Here is a 26,519-nt window from a genome sequence, read left to right as displayed (position 1 = left end):
TGTCATATGTAATGATTTTGATTACAATCACATTGTCACTGTTTGATATTGTTCACTGATTGTGGTCTTTTAGTGCCCTCGTGTGTTCAAATCGGGGACTCAAATCGGGGAGATTTTCAGTGCTGCTCTGTAAAAATTTTATGATCAATTAGTTCTGACTATATATGTTTTAGCTCATTATAACTTATTAAAGTGAGTTAATTATGTTCTAACTTAATTTTATAAGCTGTTTTAAGTCAGTTTAACATTAGTTTAACGGCCTCATAAGGTTAATTTGATTCAGCTTAAACATTTAAGGCTACCAGGATTTTTTTACAGTGTGTATGGATGTACAGTATGAATGAAGTACTACAGTAAAACATTTTAATATATTTTATAAATTTAATTTGTTTGTTCAAACTTTTGAATTGAGCAAAGAATTTAGATGCAAAAAACATTCAATGCCATCTGAAATATTCTCCTAAAATGAGCATTTTTCTATACTTATGTTCAAGTATTTCACTTTAAAGGCAATGAACTTATTAATCTTATAAAAGTAAAATGTCTGAGCCTACGCACACAAGTCAGAGAAAAATGCTAATTTTAGAAGAAAATATCACACAGCGTTTAGGGGTTTTTGCATCTAAAGTCTTCATTTATATGTCAAGTTTACTCTTCATCTAGACTTCGGAACCCACTGCATTTATTTCATTGATTAAATAATTGGTTGATTTAAAAAATTTTTTTTTTAAGAAATGCAACTTTGACATTAAACACTTTCTACCTTTAATGGATTATTTTACAAGAGTTAAATTATAATTTTATTTTATTTATGCTTATATTGACATATCCTACAGTCTAGCTATACCACTGTACAAAAAAAAATCATAATATTTCGCTTTATTTCTGGTATGGGTGCCAGAAAAAAAAAAAAAAAACGACTGTTAAATTACTGAAATTTACCGTATAATAACACATTAAATTACAGAAATTTCCTTAAATAAAATTTTTGTAATTCAATCTGTTATATTACAGTAAATTTCTGTAATTTAACGGCCTTTTTTTTACTTTTTTTTTTGGCAACTGGGGTAAACCCTAAAATTACAGATGATTTTTTTTACAGTTCAAGTAAAAATTATTAATTATTATTATTTTTTTTTTATATTTCCAAATGATGTTTAAAAGAGCAAATAAGTTTTCACAGTATTTCCTATACTATTTTTTTTTTTGGAGAGTCTTATTTTGGTCAATATTTTTAGCCCCTTTAAGCTTTTTTTTAGATTTTAGATTTTTTTTTTTTTTTTTTTTGGATTGTCTACGAAACAAATCATTAATATACAATGACTTGCCTTATTAAATGTCATAATAACATCTTTAAAAATAAATCAATTATTACAAATTAAAACTATTATGTTTAGAAATACTTTGGAAAAAAATAAAATAAACAGAAATTGCATGGGGAAAAATATTCAGGGGGATAATTATTCAGGAGGGCTATTAATTCTGACTTCAACTATAAATATATAGTATTACAGATTTAATTTAATTTGTAATGCTATATATATATATATATATATATATATATATATATATATATATATATATATATATATATATATATATWTATWTATATATATATATATATATATATATATATATATATATATATATATATATATATATATATATATATATATATATATATATATTCGCCTCAAACAAATGAAAGAGAAAAAACTAATGTGTAATATGATGTAAAAAAAAAAACAGTCAGTAGATTTTTAACAGAAGTCAGTTTATTTGACTATTCTCACAAGACAACTCTTTGCACTTTATAACCTCTGATGTGTTAGACATGTTAAATATATTTTTAAATATGACATATCTTATATTTACACAGAATGTATTTGGATCATCAGTATCATTAACAGAATACAGGTACACCATGAAAAGCAGCGATACTATATTACTTCACAAGGGACATTCTTCTTAATCTGTGCTCATAGGTGATGTAGCAAGGAGGATTTACTACACAAACAAACTCTATATACAAGACTAATAACTATTATTTCTGAACTATATCATCAAAACAAAACATAGTTAATATTCACAACAGGACATTCAAAATTAACATGAGCGCACAACCAGACACAACAAAACAAACTACTAATTTAATTCATAATAAATGTAAACTGCAATCTAAATCTTCATTTGCTATGCTGACTCTGATTTGTCTATTAGTGAGTTAAACTTAAGTCATTTGGTTATCACTTGAAAATGGATCTATTGAGTATGGGTTTCAGTAAAATGTTTAATTTATTTTATAAAGTTCTGATAGAGTTGTTTTCTTTTCTTTCATTATTGGTCAGAATAATAAGTTTAATTTGTTGTGATTTGAATCTCTGGGTTTATTTCAACAAATATTGATTTCTTAACTCCTCTGAACTTGATACACTGATATTGTATTGTCTAAACGGGTGTCAATTCCACTTCCTGGAGGGCCGCAGCTCTGCACAGTTTAGTTTCAACCCTAATTATACACTCCTGATCAAACTAATTAGGAAATTAGTTTAATTAATTAGTAACTAATTAGTTTTAAAAACTGGAATTGACACCTGTGGTCTAAAACGAATATAAACGAATCTGAAATGGCATCTTTCTTTATTTTATGCTAAAGAAAACTTGTTCCCTTTTAATTTCAAAGAGATGCCATCAGTAGTTTACAGAATTAAACAAAAGTGATGTTTTACTTAAACATATAAATATACTATAATTTAGAACAGTGTTTCTCAACCATGTTCCTGGAGAACCACCACCACCAATGCATGTTTTGTATGTCTCCTTCACACCCAATACAGGTCTTTCAGTCTCACTAATCAGCTGATGATCTAAATCAGGTGTGTTAAGGAGACAAGGAAAACATGCAGAGCTGATGGTTCTTCAGGAACGTGGTTGAGAAACACTGATTTAGAACATAATATCAGTATTTTACCCAGCAGGCACACAACATCATAAGACGTTACTATTAGGTTCGATTTAGGTCATAACATCAGTTGACCAAAACTCAATGTTCAGTCAGCATCTGAGTACAACATTAATTTGACGACCAATAACGACATCAAATTATGTTCCACACAACGTCAAGGTATAACATGAATAGACATTGATATTTTGGCTGACGTTAGGTTGATTTCAGGTTGGATGTTGGACATTGACGTCAGCCTGACGTTGGGTTCTGACGTCAACTCGATTTTCATTTCCAAGCAAAATCCAACGTCCCCACCACATTGGGGTATGTTGGGGTACAACGTCAATATGACGTCATGTTGATGTCCTGTGTCTTCAGGGTTAAATAAAAAAAAGCTACAAACAAGTTTATTTACATTCTCTTCAGGATTTTGCAGAGACCTTTTTGCAGCCTCAAATTATTTTAATTTTACAAATAATTTTAAATAAATATCATTTATGTCATGGCTTTTCTCAAAACGTATTGCATCATTTGCTTTAATTCTTGTGTTTTGCTATGAAAATACTTCATGTGATTTTTCACTAAACTGAATAGTTGGTGGATTAAGCCTTATTTTAAATGACAGCAATTGAAAACAGTTATGCTGCTATTTGACAACTGGAAAACATATAAAACAAATATTAACGTTTTACTCAAACACACCTTATAAATCAGTAGCACTTCATAATAACTACACCATCAAACAACTATTAAGCATTAGCAAATAGTTTATTTATTATTTGTTAATCAATAACTCTTCATTAATAGACGTTAGTAAGCAGTTTTTAACTGAAGCTACAGATCCTTTATTCTTGACTTGTAAGCACATGTATAATGTGCTCAATAACTGTATTTTCATACTTTATGTATTAATTGTTCATTAAATTCATTATTGCATTATTTACAAATCATTTAAGAGTAGTTGGTGCTTATCAGGATCGTTCAGAATGAGTTAGTAAATGATTAATAATCTATTCAAGTCGACATTTATATATTTGATTATTCAGGCAAATAGTAATCATCACTGTGTATGTTAATAAAGTCTTCATTAACTCGACTTCATCCAGTTTTGTGACCTAATCTAAAATGAGGACTATTGCTTTGTAAATCCCTTTTAAATGTATTTTAAACTTTACTAACATAAATTAATGTAGAGTTAATACTTAACAGATAATGAATTCACTGTTTACTAATGCCTAATAAATGATTCATAGTGTGTATTTATTATAAAGTGTTACCAATAAATACATAAACTGAGAATTCTCAGTAAGGTCTCCTAATTTTATCCACAGCGGTAAATATTAAATCATTTATATACTTTTTATGACTTTTTATGACTATACAGTACACAATCCTTTATGTATATCTCAGTCAGTTAGCTGACAAGCTTGGATATAAACACATGTAGACATATAACAGTAACTACATACTGTATGTAGTAATATTCTTAACTATGGCATATTACTCTGAAAGGTGACAGTCTGCCTTTTATGGGCTGAAAGGTAGAAATACTGCATGGATGTGTATGTTGATGAATTTTCTATCATAGTAGGATGATGCCACTGATGACATCAAAACAGTGAGGTGGGGCTATGATGTCACTACATTCTACAAGAAGAAACAGAGACAGAAAGAGAAAGTGAGGAAAATGTTGTATATTATTACAGTATTTTTTGTACATTTTTAATGTTGACTTCAATAAATTAAAAAAAAAACATTTTTAATAAGAAACAAGTTGTAGAATGACCTTTTTTAATGCAGTAGATCACTTGTCTTCTTCAGCAGGGAGCTGGTCCTCAGGGGCTGCATTGGGGTCCAGAAAGTCTGCATGCTGCAGATGCTTCAGGTATTTAACAGGAGTGATGGTGTGTGTGGAGCCTGTGATGGAGGTCAAACACATTCTAAATCACTACACTAGCAACATTAAAAGCATTAACACACTAATTAATGTGGGGCTTTTCAAATGATGTAATTACAAATATGCAGTTGCAGAATAACAGACTAGATTAATGTTTTGCTACTCACTCCTATCAGCAGATATGTGTGTTTTCATTCTGGCACTCTATAAGCATTTTCAAGGCAAATAAGGTCATCTTTTAATAGCCATAAACAATGTGATAAAGCTTTTTTTTGCTTTCCTAAATCATATTTAAGGTCATTCACAAAAGTCTGCAGTATACTTGAAAAATTTGGGTTGGTTAGATGTTATTTTCTCTTGCGCTTGCCGGAGTAGCATTTGCTTGATTAAACGAAGAGGCTGCGTAAGTTGTAAATTATGCCTTGCATATGGGCTCATTTCCAATAGGCAAAGCCCAAAGACAAATATAATCTGCAGAATTACAGTCAAGCCCCAAATTATGCATACCTTTGGCAAATTCTGACTCAAAGTTTTTGTTCAAATGTAAATAAAAGTTGGGAAATATATAGATTTTTTTTCCACAATGATGCCTCTTGCACATCATTTTATTATCTTTTGAGAGAAATCTGTATCATTACTGGTCAAAAAAAAAACTTGGTGGTTGAATAAAAGTGACTTAGCCATGTGAAAAGTTTGGGTTTTACTTGATTCAGCAAATTTTTAGCACCATCATTCAGTGTAACATGTTGCTTCAGAAATGATTGTAAATGCTGATTTGCTGTTACTAGTATTTTTTACTGGTGGTATTTATAATGGTTTTTCCTTTTTTAACACTTTATTTAACAGTACACTGGTTACATGTTCCATGTACTCATTGGAGTAATAACAATACATTTTTGCATAATTGCATGCAACTAACCCTATTGCTAACTGTTTAGTAACTACATCTAGACAATTAATATAACTTGTTTATTATTATTTAATTACTAATTCATATTACACTGTAAAATAATTAGTCAGTACAACTACAAAAAAAAACTTTTTTTCTTGTTCAATTAACTTTTGAAAACATCAGCTGCACTTACCTAAAATTATTTGTCAGTAATACAATAAACATTTAGTTGAGTTAACGTAAGATTATTAGTTTTCTAGAGAGGAGGACTACTCTTTAACAAAACATTTAAGTTGTGCCAACTGAACATTTTTGTCTGCAGAACTGGAATGCCTGAAGTTGAGTGAACAAACAAAACATTATCTTTATCAAGGATCCTTATCAACATTTTTTTCATCTTTTATCGATAGGACAGTAGAGAGTATAGACAGGAAAGCATGGGGAGAGGAGAGAGGGGAAGGATCAGCATAGGACCTTGAGTCGGGAATCGAACTCAGGTCGTTGAGAACACAGGAGTGCCGTGTGTTGACACATTAACCACTACACCATTGACGCCGATTTGTACTCAAATTTTCAAAACATCAGTTTTACTGACCAAAAATGTCTGAAGTTGAGTGAGCAAAAAACTCTTGTGGAAATTGGTAGTAAGAAATAATACATTATCAGACATGATCCATGCCTTTCTGTTTTTTCAGTTGAACTATGTTTGTTTGTTGTGATCATGTATTATTTCTTAGTACCAATTCCCACAAGAGCGCCAATGGTGTAGTGGTTAGTGCGTCGACACATGACACTTCCCATCTCTCCTATCCCTATGCTTTCGTGTCTATACTATCTACTGTTCTATCAATTAAAGGTGAAAAACAATGTTGAGTAGACGAGAAAAAGTAGATAAGGATTATGTTTTTTTGTTCACTCAACTTCAGGCATTCCAGTTTTGCGGACAAAAATTGTTAAGTTGGCACAACTTAAAAAGCTTTGTTACAGAGTAGTTCACCTCTCCAGAAAACTAATAATCTTATGTAAACCCAACTTTAGGTCAGTGCAGCTGATGTTTTCAAAAGTTGAACGAACAAGAAAAAGCAAAAGGATTTTTTGTTGTTGTACTGATTTAATTTTTAACAGTGTGTGTGATATTTTATTATAACAAAGCAAATGTCTTGTTACTCTTAACTAGAGAAAAATAAATGTTACATCGATTTTTTTTTTCTCTCATAACAACTCTGGATCGATTTTCTAAAGTTGCGAATCGATCCTGTATTCAAATTAGTTCATGACGACTTGGGCTTGCGCGGGCACAAGCTCTAAACTGTGCCAGCGGTTTAATAATCATTAAAGGAGGCGGACAGGATAGTATGTCAACATTACGGCACACTCCATTTTGAGTGAAGGGTTGCAGCCTGTGTTTGTTTTTCGTAATCGCTCTTTGTAATTGGCTTTATATAAATTCAGAGCTTGTTCATCCTTAATAATAATAATTCTGTAATAAAATTCATGATTTTTAAGATGACAGCACTTTCATTCAGAGATTCCAATTAATTAGAAACTCTAATTCTGGTTGAAATGTAAAGATGTAAATGGACAGCACAAGAAATAGCAAAAATATAAGTTAAGAATCGTTTTGGAATCGGATCATGACCCTAAAATCAGATTTAGTTCCTAAAGATTCCTACCCCTAATTTTAACCAGTTTAATGCCCCCTTTATAAATAAAAGTATTAATTACACAGTGAAATAAAAGATGACTGAAATCACAGCCATCAAAAGCAGGCCAGTACTGTGCAATGCAGTGTGTTATAATGCATGTCTCAGGAAGTGTGAGTCATTGGTAGTTTGGAGGTGTCAGAAAGGGCCCTTCAGCTCTGAAACCCACCGATAAGAGCTTCCCATTTGCCGTTGGCCTGCGTGACCTCATAGACGCAGCGCATCTCGCTGTAGGTCACGCCGCCGACTATGAAGACGATGATGCGTGGGCCGTTGCGGATCTCACCAGGGCTTTTGTTCTTATGCCAGTTTCCATAACGGGCACTGAAAATAGACAGCAGTAGTATTATCGTTGTATATTGCTGCAGGTAATGTCATATACTTAATCCATATGTGGGGTTAGTTCTACCTGGTCGCTGTGGTGGTTTTTGAGGACACTGTTCGTGTGGAGATGTAAGGGTACTGTTTCGGGTCGAGTTTATCTTCAATGGCATCCTATTATGAAATAATTAGGAAAATTTGAGGTAAAAGAATGTTGGGGTTTTGAAAGATAGACAAGCAGTGATGGTTCAGCTCACCTCCATGATGTCTTTGACCAGAGGTGTCCATCGGGAGAGCTGGTACGTTTGCTCACTGATCCTTTCCTTGCGGTCAGATTTCTTCCCTTTGCGTGTGGTTGCTTGCTGCAGAAGAGTTATACATTTCTGAGCTCAGATATTAGAATGACTTATACACACAATTCTAAATGTTTTTTATTTTTATTTTTAGGTTACAAGTGCTGATAAATGGCTTATCTAATCTAAAGCTTTCAATGCAACAGTTAAATTTGTGCATGACAATCTATTCTTGAATTTTTTTAAAAGTATATATTTTACATTACAGTTTGAGTATTGCAGTCTGAATGTAAAAATAGGTGGAATTGCATGTCCACACTAAAACATACACTTACAGATGCACTGGCATACTTTACATACTATATATTGGCGGTCACACTTTATTTTGATGGTCCGTTTGTTGAATTTAAGTAACATTGCATCTACATGCTAATTAATTCTTATTAGATTATACTGTAAGTAGACTGTTAGGTTAGGATTAGTGTAAGTTGACATGTACTTGCAAAGTTTCTTATAGTCAGTTAAATGTCTGTTAAAGGAGCAGTATCAACAGATATTAAGCAGAGACAGTATACTAATACTCAAATATACCATCAAAATAAAGTGTTACCACACCAACAAACCAAAACATTTTAATCAATAACAGGTGATGAAAGTATTGTTAATAATCTCTTAAAAATAAACATCTGTCACCCGCCATTTTTTGCAAACTGGTTTTCGTTTGTTTACTCTGTTGAACACAAAAGAAGATATTTTGAAGAATGTTGTAAACCGGTATAATTACACAGGATTTTTCCTACTATGTAAATCAATGGCTTCCAGTTACCAAAGCTGCTTTTTCACTGTTCCAGTTGTATTTGTATATGAGCCAGGTACAGCATCACACAGTTATAACTTTTGCAGGACAACTTTCTTTTTTTTTTTTTTTTTGTTCAATCCACTTAAATTTGTAAAGTTAACTTAATTGATTTGTGCTGAGACAACACAATGATTTGTGTGGAATCTTCCTTTCTTCCTTCCTTCCTTTCTTTTCTTTCTTTCTTTCTTTCTTTCTTTTTTTCTTTCTTTCTTTCTTTTTTCTTCTTTCTTTCTTCCTTCTTTCTTTCTTTCTTTTTTTCTTTCTTTCTTTTTTTCTTTCTTTCTTTCTTTTTTTCTTTCTTTCTTCTTTCTTTCTTTCTTTCTTTCTTTCTTTCTTTCTTTCTTTCTTTCTTTCTTTCTTTCTTTCTTTCTATCTTTCTTTCTGTCTTTCTTTCTTTTGTTTTTCTTCTTTCTTACTTTCTTTCTTCCTTCCTTCATTTCTTTTCTTTCTTTCTTTCTTTCTTTCTTTCTTTCTTTTTTTTTCTTTCTTTCTTTCTTTTTTTTTCTTTCTTTCTTTCTTCCTTCTTTCTTTCTTTCTTTTTTTCTTTCTTTCTTTCTTTTTTCTTTCTTTCTTTCTTCTTTCTTTCTTTGTTTCTTTCTTTCTATCTTTCTTTCTGTCTTTCTTTCTTTTGTTTTTCTTCTTTCTTACTTTTTTCCTTCCTTCCTTCCTTCCTTCCTTCCTTCCTTTTTCCTTCCTTTCTTCCTTTCTTTGTTTTTTCCTTCCCTCCTTCCTTCCTTCCTTCCTTCCTTCCTTTCTTTCTTTCTTTCTTTCTTTCTTTCTTTCTTTCTTTCTTTCTTTCTTTCTTTCTTTCTTTCTTTCTTTCTTTCTTTCTTTCTTGTTAACAAAGCAAAAATCTGAAAAAAAAGAAATCCCAAAAACAGCAGTTTAAGTTCATCGTCCATTTCACTGTTTACATTAGACTTTTGTTTCAAAAAGGAACGTCTGATGCATTTATATTTTATTCCAGAAAGCTCTGTTTTATTATTCCCACTGTGGAAAATGAAACCATATCCATGTCGACAGGCCTGGATCAGCACAGAATGCAAAAAGTACTGTTTGGTCAGCTTAACATTCTTCAAAATATCTTCTTTTGTGTTAAATAGAAAGTGAAGTGTGTCAAGAACCACTTCAGACTGAGTAAATGGTGAGTAGATTTTCATTTTTAGGGACAAAATGTAATATGGGCAGTATTTGATTTCCATTAAACTTGAATTTAACTTTAAACAATCCCATAAAAGATTGTTTTATTTGCTTTGCTGCAGCAAAAGTCTGTAAACTCAACTTATATCTCTGATGAGTGCTATAGTCACAAATTAAGAAAGTACAGTCGCAGGAATATCTAATATTTATCAAATATTTATCTAACAAACAATGCCTATAGAAAACCTATCAAACCTATTAGACCCATTTGAAATAGTGTCTATTCTGAAATCAAATCACAATCAAAATACCTTTTCCAGCCTTTGAAATGTTTTTTGTAGTCTTCTCCTAAAAAGTCTTTTGAAAGCAGGGTGTAATGTGACTAAAGATATAGATTTTCTCAGGGTATGATGCTTTTCTATAGGCACATTATATGACCAAATATGACAACTAGTCAACAATCCTTTAGGTTTAAACTAATATATTATTGTTTAAAATGCATAATAGCAAACATCCCACATACAATCTGACCACAGATCAGCTGACCTCTGAAATAATGGGAACCCCCATATGAGCCATGTTGGAGATGATGTCACTGTCCTCTGGAGGGATCTGAGCATGCTGCAGGAGCTTACAGAGATTTTCTTCTGACACACCTATCAGACAGGAATAATTACACATGATTACAGAGTTTGAACGGCCACTGAATCCCTGAAGGGCAGCATTATGGCAGTTTTTCTCACTGTTGTGTGATATTAGTAAAGACTACTGTGTGCACAAACTTTACCACCCACATCTTACCCACACACATCTAAACAAAGAGAGAATCAAAGCATTGGCCATTTTCAGGCTTCCTTACCATTCTTGAGGAAAATATAGAGCAGGATGATGCGGATCTTGTCCATGATGGTGACAGTAGCGTCCAGTAGAATGGGTACAATGGCTCTCATGGGATCTTTAATCTTCTCACCCTCCGCATCTGTGCCCATAGCTAGATCCTATGACCAAGCGCAAAGACACTATTAACTCCTAATTATTATGAAGGTTTGAGCTTAAAGACAGATCATAGTTAAGCCTCACCTGCTCAACACGACACAGTTTGTCCACTGTGCCCTGGTACTGCTTCATGCAGTCTTCTGCTAAGTGCAGATGAGTTGAGTACTGGAAGATCATCATAAAGGCTAGTAAGTAAGATCACTACTATTGATGCAGTATATAAAAATGTGTGACTGTTTTAAGTACCTTGCTTAACTCTTTCTGGTACTGTGGCATCTTTTTAAGCATCTGGGAGAGCTCTTTCATGGTGGTCTGGAAGATGCATAAATGAGTGGTTAATAATAGGCAATAATTAAAAAAGTGGCAGATTTAATCAAGCTTAAATAACAAACCTTCTCTCCTGTGTTCATCTTTTTGCTTGCGGAGAAGTCCTTTAACGATTTAGTCACAGCTCTAAGTGCACATAAATACACAAATGTTGTAGTTTAATAATTTGTATTAGGTTATGATAATATTTTGGCAAACAATATTTTGATTTTCAGTGTATTCATCATTAGTTAGATTAAACGTTAATGTTTTTTTATTTATTTATTTATTTATTTATTTTTTGCTAGGACACTTTTATATGTATATAATGTATATTATACAACAGTTCTGTCTGGTTCTAGAATCTGAATGCCTGATAGCAATGCTATATTCTGCAATATCAAAACAGCCTCTTCACCCTTCCGTATTACTCTGCCCACAGAGTGACAGCACATCAATAAACTCACCACAGTTTGACAAATATTGCAGCTGTTGGATAACTATGCAGTTTGTTTATAAGGATAGTGCCTATTTTAAATATTTAACATTTCTGAGAAACAGCACGTCGGCATCCATCAGCCTGTCATTGAGCAGAGCAAAGATAGTTGATGTTGTCCATCCACAAGATGGCGACAGACCACACAATAAGCCCTTAGAGGAGAAAAGATTGGTATATTTTCAAACTACAGCTGAACAAAACATTATACAATTGGCGAGTAACATTCTAAATCAATCTATCTTTTTTACGTTGCAGTGCTGTATTTATATCACAGTAATTGTAGGGTATTGAGTGTGAGATGGGACTCACATGTCAGGAATGTATGTATTTTGTGTTGGCTACTCTTTGTACAACCCTGAGTTACTTTTTGGTAGGGCATCTGTTTGTTTCTAATGAGTATCCTGTTTCATTACTGCAGACTAGTTCAGTAAAAAGAAAGTGAGAAGAAATGCCCGCATGTGTTTAGCGTTTTTCCTTATCGCAAACACAACAGTAATCTAGTAAGTTAGTGATTCCGCTGCTTTTGTTTTTTGGGGTTAATTATTGTGATATCTCGATTGGAACAGAGAAATAGTAGGAAATGTCTCTAGACCGATGGAATTTCATATCGTTCAGCCTTATAATTTTAAAATCACCTGTTTTGTCATCATTTTAGGCATTACGATAGAGAATCATTCAAACACTACCTCTAAAATTACGACTTGCAAATTAGTAACGGCTTCTGCTGCTCTGATATCAGCTGCAGATGTGAATAAATGGATTAATGGATAGCCAAGTATTTCCTTTTTAAATAGTACAAATGGGTAGAAATGTGAGTAGAAATGTGTACATTCCATACAAAGTATGCAGCTGATTGGTCAATTCTTGTTATGTGACTCACTATGCGCTTGAGGCATGTTTTCAACTAGGTGTGCCTGGAAGTGCAAGCGCATCGCACTCAATATGCGCACGCCACCATAGGAAATAACGAACTTGCCAGCAAAAGACGCGATATGTGCACAGCCCTTAGGTTAATAGCCTCAGCCATAGTTAATCCTAAGTGTACAAGCATGGAACTTAAAACTAGCGCACAATTGACATCATTATGTTTAGTTGAAGCAGTTTTGTTCTGTTCAAAAACGCAGTCTTGTTGAAAATCGTTTACGATTAATTAACTGTGACGAATTAATAGTAAAAATTGTTAATCGTTGCATCCATAACCCCCAGTAACACTCCAGGGCTTTTCCAATGAGTGTTTAAATGAGTGCCCTATGAGGGGTTAAAGGGCCTTGATGGCCTCACACTGTAAAAAATGTAGGGTTCCTCACAATTCGCTCATGCTGTACCAACACAAATTAAGTAAACAATTTTAAGTTGATTGAACATAAAAAAACCTCAAGAATCTCAAAAATTGTGTTTGCATTTTAAAAAAGTAGTTTGAAAAAGCAGCAAAATAATTTTTTCAGTGTAGTAAGCATTAGAAATCTTACTATCGTCAAACTTATGAACAGTAGTTTATGCAGTACAGTATATAATAAACGGGCCAGACTTACGTGGACACCTCTGCTATGTGTTTATGTCTCAGTGTCATCCAAAGGTCATCATCTTCATCCAGAAGCACCTCTTTCATACGAGTGTCACCCATACCACTGGTTTCATACCTGATAAACACACACACACACACACACACACACACACACACGGACCATCAGCATCAGTAATCTGCCTACAGCGCGCATGTACAATATGATTATGCATGGTGATATTGACACGGATTAATGCTCGGATTTAGCCGACGGTCAGTTCAAGCTTCCTGAGCAACCTCAGATCAGTATATAATTCAATTACAAACTGCCAGTGACAAATGATTACATGTAGACATCATTCTCAATGGGCAGCAGGTCATATGCCATGGCCTGAAACGTGAGCTCGTGCAGAAGTGGCGAAACAGGGTCAAAGCCACGATCCAAAATCAGTAGCTGGGAACGTGCTTTATCGGGTCCCTGTGGAAGAGAGGAAAGATGGATCACAAAAACAGTAGAGCAAGGAATTAAGGTTGGACAGTGAGAAATTAAGGTCACTGGTGCCTGACAGAAGCAGTTTATTTTATCATTCGAGACAAAATATGGTGCTACAAGCTCTCAGACTCACCTCTCCCAAAGTGGGGTCATCCGCTTTATAGCCGTCCAGTTTATCCTGAAGCATCTGGGCCAGGACTGCATTGTCCTTGTACTCTCTAAAAGACAGAAAGGCATAATAAGTCATGATGCCGCCTGACGACAACAGCCCTGACCATTAACTCTCGCTGAACATACAGAGTAAAAATGATTTTTGGAAGTTGTAAATAAAATATAGTTTATTGAAGTTTAGGGCTGCACTTGATCATAAGACTCGGTGGTTTGAAGCATATTGTTTTTGACACATGGGTCGGATATTTTTTTTATTGAGTGCAACAAAAAATACCAACAACATAGTTTTGTTTCATAAAAACTAAATAATAACAAGCATAACTAATATAACATACACTACCTGACAACACGTTTTAGGAACAACAAATAATAACTTGATTACTAGTGGATCATTTGGTATAAGAAGTGGCTAATATGAAACGCAAAGGCCTCTAGATTATGCTTATTCGACCAAAATAAAATAAGATTATGCCTTGATTTTTAATGGCTGTGTCACAATCAGCGATCGAACCACTATAGATCGCTGGAAAACATTCACACAAACTACAAATTTGCTATTTTATGGACTACATTTTATGGACTACAGTTCCAGTCATGCACCACACACACACACCTACAAAGACACTCATAGCTGAAGCTGCTCATGGACTGATTCATGGCCTATAAAGACAGCACACACACATACATTATTGCTGAGTCTTGTTATACTGTTGTTAACATTACAACGCAGTTTTCCTTGCCTTGCCCTCCGTGTTTAGACTTTGTTTGTTTATGTTGTATACTGCCTGCCTTCTGTCCTATCGCCTGTTATTTCTACTATGACTCTGGATTGCCCATACACTTCTGTTTGTTCCTGTATTGACCACTGCTTGTCAGACCATTCTGTTTAATAAAACCTGCAAATGGATCCTTACTCCGTTGTCCAGCGTCACTGTCACATTACAGTCTGACTTTGCTTAAACAAAAGTCTTGTCACTCAACAGTCATAGTGCAGTGGAAAAAGATTATTATTAAATAATAATCTTATTATTAAAGTTATCTGAAATGGCAAAGTGTTCATGCAGGACTCCCAGACTCCATCTTACCCCAGATATGCTCATTAATGCAGACATCCCAAGTCTCCCGGAAGTTGCGAGAGTATCCCTGAAATGCATAGACACTCCCGGATGCCCGCAAATGAATGATAATCTCCCGGAAATCGCACGTCTTCTGCCCGGTCCTTAAATATGTTGCACACCCCTCTCTCCGCTGCATCCCTACAAGCTCTTCAGGTACGTCGGGCATAACTCACGCCCCCCTTCACAGATATGTTGCTAACTACTCACCCTCCCCACCCCGCCCTTCGAGCACCCACTAATCTGCTACCTCCCACAAATCAACTCTGTATCCCCCGGAAATGACTTTTTCCAACTTGGGATGTCTGTTAATGTTCATGTCTGGTGACTGGGCTGGCCAATCCTGGAGCACCTTGACCTTTAATTTCAGGAACTTTAATGTGGAGGCTGAAGTATGAGAGGGTCTGCTGTCCTGCTGAAAAGTTTGCCCTCTCCTGTGGTTTGTAATTTAATGAGCAGCACAATAAGCTTGATACCTCAGGCTGTTGATGTTGCCATCCATTATGCAGATCTCTCGCACGCCCCCATACTAAATGAAAACCCAAACCATTATTTTTCCCTCACCAAACTGGACTGATTTCTGTGAGAATCTTGTGTCCATGTGGGTTCCAATTGGTCTTCTGCAGTATTTGGGATGATTGGGATGATTGAAAAAATCAACAGATGATTCATCAGAAAAATCTACCTTCTGCTACTTTTCCAAATGATCAACTAGAATATCAACTCTTACAACTGGGATCGAACTTTTGCCAGGTAGTGTATAAACATTATTAAAACTGGACAAATATCACAACTAAATAAAAAAAATGCAATACCTAAACAGTATTTTTAGGTTCTCTTGTATTTAGTTGCAAAAAAGTGATCAAATGTAGAATCATTTCTCATCCAAGAGAGGTGATTTACTGTCTTTAAATTTTGCTTAAGTGAAGTTTATTTATAAACTAATTTGAGAGGATCACGTGCTTATGATTTACCACAGCTGGTCTTGCATTAGCTAATCATGATCTCCCAATCATATGATTCCTAAGTTACTATAAATAACCACAGCCTTTATTCCACATTCATTTTCTTCTGGAAGAAACCCCCCTTCCTTCCCCTTTTACTACTTTTATCATACAGTAGATTATGTGGCACAGCAGCCAAGTGGCTAGCACAGCTAACCCTACAGCAAGAACACTACGGTCCTTGCCGGGCTGGTGGGTGCTTCTGTGGGGTTTTTATAGTCTCCCTGTGTCCGCATGGGTTTCCCCCCACCATCCAAAGATATACATAATACATAACAGATTAAGCAAAAAAGGCACTTTGTCTAGCTCCCTTCCTTCTCAAATTAGTTTAATTATAGCTACTTCCGCAGGGGAGTTTTGAGATCTACCTGAGCTCAAGCTCCCCTCTTGCTCTGCGAACGGGAGGGAGCCCCGAGCTTGAGGATCCCTTGTGCTCAGGGCTTTCTCCCGGGACAGCATGCCAAACAAGCTTGTGATAAATAATAAATGTGAACTCTTAAAAGAGCTAATGCATAGACTCAATATAGTAAATCAAATGCAGTTTCTTTTTTTAATGTTTATGTTCACTGAAGACCAATTTTGACATATAATTGTGTGTATTTGTCCGTCCAAGCTCAAGAAGATGATAAAAAATACTAAATTCTGTACTTGCGCTGCATCTGAGATGCGGGTCTTTGTGTTTGTGTAAACAAAATGGTGTGTAAGTACTAATTTTTCTCTCTCTTTTATACCATCTTGTGTGTAATTGGTTTTTAAACCATTGCAATTAATCAGCAGATCACATGAATCCCAAACTTTGATCCATTACACCCCTGCTAGAGTTACTTGAAACCAATATTTCCTCCTTTTTACTTCAAAATGTTTTATCTTAATATCATTTAATGTTTCTTTTTTTAATCTTTGCAAACGGTACAGCCCAGTGTGATATGGTATTTGTAATTTCATTAGCAATCTCTGAGTGAAAGCATTTTTCCAGTCTAGATGAAACACTAAAGACACTTTCTAATCTGTTATTTCAGAGTTTTTAAATAGCGTTTGCGTGCTTGTGTAAGTTATGTTGCAGATGGCTGATGATGCTCGGAGTCACATTGCAGATGTGTGTCAGCAGATGGTGTTTATGAAAATGTGAATTTGACAGTGATATGTTTATGTGTGGTTCTTCTTGCTTTCTCACCCTCTGTATCTAACAGCTGGGTACTCTTTCAGCGTGGCGCACAAGGTGGCTATTTGCTCGGCTAAGCGCTCCAGCACCTGGTTCTTTACATCAGCTTTAAACGGGCTGTAGAAATCCTGGAAGGCATCTGATTTGTCCACTGAAAACACCTGAGAACAACATAGCAACAATAGAGACAGATTATTTCATATTCATAACATCATCTCAAATCTTTCATGTGATTATAGTTATCAGTGCACATGGTCTCAGGATTAATGTTTAAACAGTCTTTGTGTGCGTCTCAATCAGCTCCCTAGCTTCCAAGGTCGTTCATCAGTAAGTCGAGTGCACTAATTTGGGAACAGTGATGAGTTTGTTTGGGAAACACTGAGTGTGGCATGAGATCATCAAAACGGGAATTTATGAACAACAACAGAACTAATCATTTTCATATAATCCTTTTACTAAGTATTTAAAAGTACATTACAGCTAAATAATCGAATAAATAATTCAATTTTCATATACCAGCAACAATTCAACCATCAAACAATTATAAATGTTTGTCAGATTGTTCCTAACATATTTAGCTTTGTTTGTTCATGTTGAAAATAAATAATGAATTATTTTTTTCCCAGTGATGGGTTGCGGCTAGAAGGGCATCCGCTGCGTAAAACGTGCTGGATAAGTTGGCGGTTCATTCCGCTGTGGCGACCTCAGATTGATAAAGATACTAAGCCGAAAGGAAAATGAATGAATGACTTATTTTTAGAAAAATGTCATTACGTTTGAGTCACAAGATTTATCTTTTCAGCTTCTGTTCTGTACTGAACAAAGGTGCTGATTGAGACGCACCTTTTTATTTAAAATTTTGCAAAAATATTTAAACACAAAAAGCTATTTTTACATGCATTTTCTCATTTAATTGATTTCTGTGTGGTGAAGATAGGGTTAGGGTTAGTGAGACAATAGACAGCATTGCAAGCCATTACCTAAACCAACCAGCTACAAATAAATCCCAATGAAAACATTAAAAACTTTAGCTTGAAGCACAGAAGGATATTTAATCTTTCCATCCTGTGGCTCCGTTGGAGGTGTTATGAGGCCCCCTAGTGGGTTCTGACCCCAGATTAGGACCACTAAAATAAAACTATGGGGAATAATATCCAAAAATTTTATATAAACATTCTTATATAATTTAGTGCCATGTTTGTTTGTTTGTTTGTTTTTGTGTGTGTGTTTTACAGAAACAGTTTAGAGTTCAGCTTGGTTGAAAGTTATCAAGTCAAATCATCTTTATTTCTTTAGCACTTATCACAATGTCAATTTTCTGAAGCTTTACTGATGAATAAAGAATACAAATCCATAACAATATTTCAGGTAGTGGAACATATTTAGCATATCAGACAGACAACAGTCCAGTGGCTGGTGTAGTTCCAGATTAGATTTAAAAAAATGTCTAAGAATGATCCAGGGACCCCCCAACCAACCATGCCAGAGATTGACAGTGCCAAGAAACCACATTTCTACCAGCATGAATTTAATGAGCGTGAATGTCACTGTACCACAATTTACTGAAATTACAACAATTTATCAATGTGTCCATCTCCATCTCGAATCATTTTGTATAGCGCTTTTCATAATAATCATGTTTCAAAGCAGCTGTACAAAAGGTGTATATTATTGCATTACAATTAAAATTGGAAAAGTTAAAATTATTAGTTACAATAACTCTATTAGTAACTAATAACTACTGTAGGCTCACACGTAATCTGCGCGTGCAGAAATCCACAGATTTCCACAGACATTTATCTTATAATTGAGTCTATTTATTTACTTGAGTAAATGTGTGTAAAATAATATTTATTCCGTTTTTAAATTAATTTCAGTAATAATATTGACTAATATGAAAGTGTTGATTTGATTTATTTACAATACAGTTTATAAAGTAATAATTTCTGTCTTTTAGTAGATTTATTATATGATAGACTTGCTTTGTGTACCAAATAAGTGGCTCTAGATGGACTTGCATAGTAAACATTAAATCAAAAATAAAAAGTATTATTTTTTTATTTCATATATTAAGTTTTTAGCTACGATACTACCAATATAAATCTGCATAAATTCGCAGATTTTTACAAAATTCTCAGCAGAAATAGCAAAAAATGTCTGCAGGTTCTCTCTGGCACTACTAATAACTTTAACTAGTAATTTATTGTGCTTAAGAGTTAAAGTTATTACATAGTTAGCCTGGCGAGGCAGTGTGCGCCACAAAGCAAGAAGGCCACTGGGTCGCTGGTTCGAACCTCGGCTCAGTTGGTGTTTCTGTTTGGAGTTTGCATGTTCTCCCTGTCTTCGCGTGGGTTTCCTCCGGGTGCTCCGGTTTCCCTCACAGTCCAAAGACATGCGGTACAGGTGAATTGGGTAGTGTTTAGTGTTTAGGTAAATTGTCAGTAGTGTATGAGTGTGTGTGTGAATGTGTGTGCGGATGTTTCCCAGAGATGGGTTGCGGCTGGAAGGGCATCTGCTTCATAAAAACTTGCTGGATAAGTGGGCGGTTCATTCCGCTGTGGCGACCCCGGATTAATAAAGGGACTAAGCAGACAAGAAAATGAATGAATGAACATAGTTAGCCTGCAGTTTTATAGTACAGGGATTCTCAACCGGTGGGCCACACCCCACTAGTGGGCCTTAGCAATCCTGCAGGTGGGCCGCAAGAGCTTAAAATTAACTCTTAATATTATACTATAATTTTTGGATTACATCATTAATATGCTATATTAAAATGATGGAAGTAATGCACTTTCTTCTGTTGTCTGATCGATTACTTCAAACTCGCTGCAAAAACATCCTCATGATGATGGTGTTTGCAACTAGTACACATGAGTCTGTTAATACCCAAACTATGTGTGAAGGAAAGTGTCCTGTGTCTCTCTTTGTGTATTTTTGTGTGAACTATTTAATATATCGGCATAGTTGTCCAAATTAATGTCCTGTGAGTGTTTTATAATGAACGTGTGCCCATACAGGAGGATCTAGCAAGGCTCAATGGTGTTTCTGCCATAGACTGTAAAATAAACTTGCATATGAGCTTCAGACACGCTCTGCCGGAGCTGTTCAATGTTCCTCCCAGCGATCTTCCAATACCCAATAATAACCTTCATCAGATCGACGTGTTTCAATAGATTTAGGGTGTTTTACAGTTTTACATTTGTTTGTATTTTTATGAAAAGTAGATATTTGTCAGTAGATACTAAAGTCAGTGCAGTTTAAAGCAGAAGCTGACCTTTTGCAATCTCCCAGTTTACCTGTGGTTCTCTTTGAATCTGTGTATGTGCAAACTATTGGAAAAAAAATTAGCTTAAAGGGACTAATAATTTTGTCCTTAAAATGGTGTTTAAAAAATTAAAAACTGCTTTTATACTAGCCGAAATAAAACAAATAAGACTTTCTCCAGAAGAAAAAATATTATTAGACATACTGTGAAAGTTTCCTTGCTCTGTTAAACATAACTTGGGAAATATTTAAAAAAGAAACAAAAATCAAAGTGGGGCTAAAATTTCTGACTTCATTGTATATATTATAGTTTTAGTTTATATATATAATTACATTTAAATAAAAGTTAAAATATATTAGAGATTTTTTTAGATATAGATACATTTTAGAAAAAATTCAGACAGGTGGGCCTTCAAAGATTGATCGGAGAAAAAAAAGTGGGCCCCGAAGTGAAAAGGGTTGAGAACCCCTGAGTTGATGTCTCTGTACATGTCCAATGAAGTGTATTTAGTGTATATGTTGTCTTCGAAGTCTTCAGTGGTTGGCATCATGTTCTCTATGTGGTCCACATATTCGGCACACATTATTCCAAATAATCTACAGCAACAGAAAAACCTCTTTCTCTCCCTCGGCTTGACCTGTAATCCATATTAATGTAGTATATGTCTCCCTATCCTAACACACTAGCCTCAACATACTGCCCCATCTGTCATACGAACAAAACCCTACTGACATCCAACCATCGGTCCTTCTCACTGGCTGCCTGCTGTCTCATTGATGGGGCATTAGCCAATGGGCAGCGGGATTAGGGCTGTGGCAGGGAGGGCTGATTCAGCCACTCCTCAGGATTAATTATAGAGGGCAACAACAGTGGATTGGAAGCCCAGAGACGGCCCGACCAAAGCTGCTCTCGAATGTTCCAGTCTCATACAAGCAGGGCTCTTGCTTTCACCAATCTATAAACCCAGATCTCTATTGTTCCTCCTGAGAATCTTTTCTTTGCTCTGGCCTCTATAATGTAGAGTTTAAAATCTCACCTGTGATTCGTAGGGCAGGAAGGCGATGTGAATCTCAGTCAGCGTCTTGATGGATTTAGAGGCACGGGATTTACTTAGCAAGTTGAACAAGGAGTCTGGAATTGCTAAAATCGGAAAACAAGAATGAAATATGAGAGTATGCTAATGGTGTAGGCCAAACCAAAAGTAAAACACACTACATATCACACTAACCATCAGTGAAGAAGACATGTGCCCCTCTGTATATGGGATTACGAGGATCTCTGAAGTCATTGATGAGTCCCTCGACTGACTGTTGAAAAATGTAGACATACAGTTGATGTCAGAATTATTAGCCCCGCCCCCCGTTTATTTTTTTTTACCCAATTTCTGTTTAACGAAGAGATGTTTTCAACACATTTCTACACATAATACTGTAGTTTTAATAACTCATTCCAATAACTGATGTCTTTTATCTTTGCCATTATGACAGTGCATCATATTTTATTACATATTTATCAAGACACTTCTATACAGCTTAAAGTGATATTTAAAGGCTTAACTAGGTTAATTAGGTTAACTGGGTAGAATAGGGTAATTAGGCAAGTTATTGTATAATTATGGATACTTCTGTAGACTATCGAAAATATATAGCTTAAAGAGGCTACTAACTTTGACCTTAAATATATATTTTTTAAAGTAAACAAACGTTTTTATTCTAGCCCTAAGTAAAACAAATAAGACTTTATCAGGAAAAAAAAAAAAGTTATCTGACATACTGTGAAAATGTCCTTGCTCTGTTAAACATCATTTGAGAAATATTTGAAAAAGAAAACAAAATCAAAGGGCGGCTAATAATTCTGACTTTAACTGTATGTAAATTATGTATATTAATTATATTTTACACGTATATTACTGGTCCAAAGTTTGGGATCAGAGGGATTTTAAAATGTTTTAAAATGAGCTTATCCTGCTCACCAAAACTCCAGTTATTTAATCAAAAATACAGTACAAATTGTAAAATTGTGAAATGTTATTGCACTACAAAAAATAACATGTTGTTTATCATTTAATTTAATCATTTATTCCAGTGATTTTAAATATGAATTTTAAGCTTCATTACTCTAGTCTTCAGAATCACATGATCCATCAGAAATCACTCTAATATTAATTATTATTATTTTATTATTATTATTATTATTATTATTATTATTATTAATGGTGACAGTAATAAAACCAATAATGACTGGAGTAATCATTTGAGACTACAGTACATATAATACAAAAGCAGTTATTTAAAATTGTAATAAATATTTGACAAATAATTTTTTTTTTTTTCACATTTAATACAAATAATCGTTTTTATTTATATAAAACTTGAAAAAAAAACTGATCCCAAACTTTTGACCGGTAGTGTTTATATTTTTATATATCTTCTATATAAAAAACTAAATATATAGTAACATTCAAAATTCAGACAGCTTTGTTAGAGACACTTCTGTTTGAATAGCTAAGCTTTTTATATTTTGTATTTCTATAGCTATATTCTTCATATTAAATTTTAAAAATAATATATTTGATATTTTTTTCTATAGCCGTATCTTAAACTACTTCTATAGCTAACATATTCTGTGTTTTCACTTCTTATTATATTCCTGTTCAAACTATGTGTTTTGCTCACAAAGGCTGGATTTATTTTTGCTTAAATATACAAAACAGCATATTTATGCTGTAGTTTTTTTTTTTTCAAATGCCATTTATTTTATTGATTCCACAGCCAAGTCATTTCTTGAGTCTTTAGCGTCTCATGATCCCACAGAAATCATGCTAATATATTAATTTGGTGCTAATTAAAGATATTATTTATTATAATTTATGTTAAAAAAAAAAAAAAAAACATAACAATCACAAGACAGTACACAAATGGATTAATGACCTAAATGTTGCATTTTGATATTGGCATGAAAATAAAACAAATAAAAAGTGATTATGAATAGATATGTTGATATGCATAGAGTTAGGCATACAGTTATTTATGTTTAAATTGTGCTTTATATTTATGTGGTTTTCTTTCAGAGTTAAAAACATGCTTTGTAACATTGTACAAGTGTCTATGTGGAGTAAAAGGATTAATAACTTTCTTATTGAGCCTAAACTTTTCAAATAAATGTGCATGTATTTATTGTGGTAAACGTTGACAATAATATTTAATTTGTTTAGACTAGTTACTATATTAGTTAATATGCACTAACAATGACAAAAATACTACATCATTTATTAATTATGAAGCTAATTTCCACACTTACATTTCAAATTATTAGTTGCTTTTATATTGTATCTTTTGTTCACAGTGCATGAACTAAACAACTACATTTTTACTAATAAAGTTAACAAATGCTTTAAAAAATAGTGCTTATTATTAGTTAATGCATGTTTAAATGCTACAAATAAAACCTACTGTACTGTAAGTGTTAGCGTATCTATACTTTATATATGTTACACTGTATATATTCAATTAAACGTGCTTGTCATTTGTGAAGAACTGATCTCTAAAGATATCAATGAAATTGTATTTCATTTTGATGGCTTTTTACAATTATTTCGTGTTTTGTGTCCACAAATAGCAATGAAAACATGAGACAGGTTACCTCATCAGATGGAGTGATGAGAAATATGGCCTCCATTGTAGGAAGAGGCTCACGTTTCTTTGTTATGTCTTCCACGACTGGAAAAAGAAAGAATGTTGCATTATTATATATATAGTCATGTCAATTCGTGCTTGGTTTTAACATTTCTATGAGAGTGAAACTCACTTGTGATCCCTTCAGACATGATGTCGGTCATTTTACAGCAGGATGAGACCATTCTCATGCTGAGCTTGTCCACCACCAAAACCTGAAAGAGAAAAGCATACATTATACAGTATAATGCAGTACAACATACAGCAAATCCTTATTGACATTACATCTACAGTAGAACAGGAGTGTCCAAACTCAATCCTGGAGGGCCGGTGTCCTGCATAGTTTAGCTCAAACTTGCTTTAACACACCTGCCAGGAAGATTCTATTATATCTAGTAAGAGCTTGATTAGCTGCTTTATGTGTGTTTGATTAGGGTTAAAGCTAAACTCTCCAGGACACCGGCCCTCCAGAACCCAGTTTGGACACCCCTGATCTAGACTGAGAAGACAAGCATGACACAACATATTGAATCTGCAGAAAACAGATTTATTTATTTTTAACACGTACGGACAAACTGAAGATTGTGTTTGACTTCACATATCTTGGATTTACAATTTTTTTATGGTAAGTGGTTGTAGACAATTTATTTGGGCTAAATTTAATCATACTTTTTTTAATGTTTAAATTCAGCCCATATAGATTGTTTGCAACAATTTTGCTAAAATCTTTTTTTTTTTTTCAGTGCAAATATATGCTGCACATTTAATGGAGAAATATCTATCACCCTAATTAACTAATTGACCTTATTCTGCAATGTGGAAGTTTTGCAATTGTTTTATAACTTACAAATCGGTTGGCTATGGAAGAAATGGCAATAGGAATAATAAACAGCAGAAAACAAAAAGTCATTCTGTTTGCTCTACAAACAAGTGCAATCATGACTATACATAAAAAGTAGAATAATATAATAAGAAAATATCACTTTGCAGCATCAAGAAGCTGGTTTTAACGTCTAAAAATCAATGGAAGTGAAAGAGATGGGACGTTTCAATTCCAATGGCTGTTCCCGCTTGTACGTGAAGAATACCCAGTAGGCACACAATGTCATGGGATGTTAATACTGAGTTAGATTTAGTTCATGATGTCAAGTTACCAAAACTCAACATTTAACCAGCATCCAAGGACATTATCTTGATGTCCAATAACGACGCTATTTGGTTAATTGTACTGTATGTTGTGTTGGAAAGTGATCAAAATACAACGTCGAGCCAACATCATATTGACATCAAATACTGCCATTTTTTTTGTCATAGTGGTAACGTCCACACAATATCAAACTGTAACCTCATTTAACAATTATTTTTGGTAGGACATTGGCCTGACGTTGAGTTTTGATGTCAACCCGATTTTTAAACAAAATGCAACGTCCCCACAAAGTTAGGGTACAACATCAATATTACGTCATGTTGATGTCCTGTGCTTGCTTGTTAAGGCCAATAAGCATATGATGTTCACTTGCAGGAATGAGGGTGAGATTCATGTTTACCTTCCATTCTCCCTTCTTCTTCACCTTCCTAATGACATCGTTCATAATTTCTAGGAGTTAAACAAAACAGGACCAATAATGTTATTGGAATAACACATGAGACAATGATCAAACATTTTGCATACAAGAGTTTAAAGAGATAGTTCACCCAAAAATCTAAATTTACTCACTATTTACTCACCCTTAAGCTGGTATAAACCGTTATGGGTTGAACACAAAAGAAGATATTTTGAAGAAAGCTGAAAACTTTTGACCATTGACATTCATGAGACAAAAAACAAATGTGGAAGTCAATTGTTGCAGGTTTCCAACATTTTTCAAAATACCTGCCTTTATGTATAAAAAAAAAAAAGAAAGTCAAATGGAACAAGAGTAGAGTGAGTAAATGAAGACAGAATGGTCAACTGTGCATTAAAGCAAAGGTGAATAAAAGTGAGAGTCAAGATAACAGGAAATGTCACAAATATTAAGAAATAAGTGCCAAAAAGTTAGTAAATGGTAACTTTAATACAAAATGTTAGTTTTCTGGTTCTTATAAAAGTGTCACATGAAAAAAAGTGAATAATAATAATGTTACAAATTATAATGCTACATTTATATTATGGTTTACACTGTCTGTGACACCTTTAGCTATAGTACAACAGCGATTCAGACAAAGATCTTTTCAAAGACTCCAGCTAAAAATTTGCATTTAAAATGGTTAAATGGCTAAAAAGAAATGAGCGATTCCA

The 26,519-nt window shown here is 34.0% G+C and overlaps 1 protein-coding gene across 2 annotated transcripts in view; it reads right to left on the bottom strand.

The window, feature by feature from the left end:
- Positions 1-1,753: 1,753 nt before the first annotated feature.
- Positions 1,754-26,519, bottom strand: part of stxbp1b (syntaxin binding protein 1b) — a 29,120-nt gene continuing 4,354 nt past the window's right edge. The window contains exons 2-21 of one of the 2 annotated variants that reach the window (XR_012405938.1): positions 25,789-25,838; positions 24,375-24,456; positions 24,210-24,286; positions 21,796-21,874; positions 21,604-21,707; positions 17,315-17,463; positions 13,984-14,068; positions 13,705-13,835; positions 13,386-13,493; positions 11,441-11,501; positions 11,295-11,360; positions 11,133-11,213; positions 10,912-11,050; positions 10,599-10,708; positions 8,018-8,122; positions 7,849-7,934; positions 7,609-7,763; positions 4,734-4,864; positions 3,467-4,594; positions 1,754-2,780 (exon numbers count right to left, since the gene is read on the bottom strand). Coding sequence is in view for 1 of the 2 variants with exons in the window: in NM_001089376.1 (NP_001082845.1) it covers positions 4,752-4,864; positions 7,609-7,763; positions 7,849-7,934; positions 8,018-8,122; positions 10,599-10,708; positions 10,912-11,050; positions 11,133-11,213; positions 11,295-11,360; positions 11,441-11,501; positions 13,386-13,493; positions 13,705-13,835; positions 13,984-14,068; positions 17,315-17,463; positions 21,604-21,707; positions 21,796-21,874; positions 24,210-24,286; positions 24,375-24,456; positions 25,789-25,838 (1,781 nt within the window). In the remaining variant the exon portion in view is untranslated. Of the gene's footprint in view, positions 2,781-3,466; positions 4,595-4,733; positions 4,865-7,608; positions 7,764-7,848; positions 7,935-8,017; positions 8,123-10,598; positions 10,709-10,911; positions 11,051-11,132; positions 11,214-11,294; positions 11,361-11,440; positions 11,502-13,385; positions 13,494-13,704; positions 13,836-13,983; positions 14,069-17,314; positions 17,464-21,603; positions 21,708-21,795; positions 21,875-24,209; positions 24,287-24,374; positions 24,457-25,788; positions 25,839-26,519 lie in introns of those variants that run through there. The other variant, NM_001089376.1, reaches the window with a different exon arrangement.

Source organism: Danio rerio, chromosome 5, assembly GCF_049306965.1.
Source record: "Danio rerio strain Tuebingen ecotype United States chromosome 5, GRCz12tu, whole genome shotgun sequence".
In the NCBI taxonomy this organism is placed as follows: domain Eukaryota; kingdom Metazoa; phylum Chordata; class Actinopteri; order Cypriniformes; family Danionidae; genus Danio; species Danio rerio.
The sequence above is the reverse complement of the archived record's forward strand: the minus strand, read 5'-3'. Positions and strand labels throughout refer to the sequence as shown.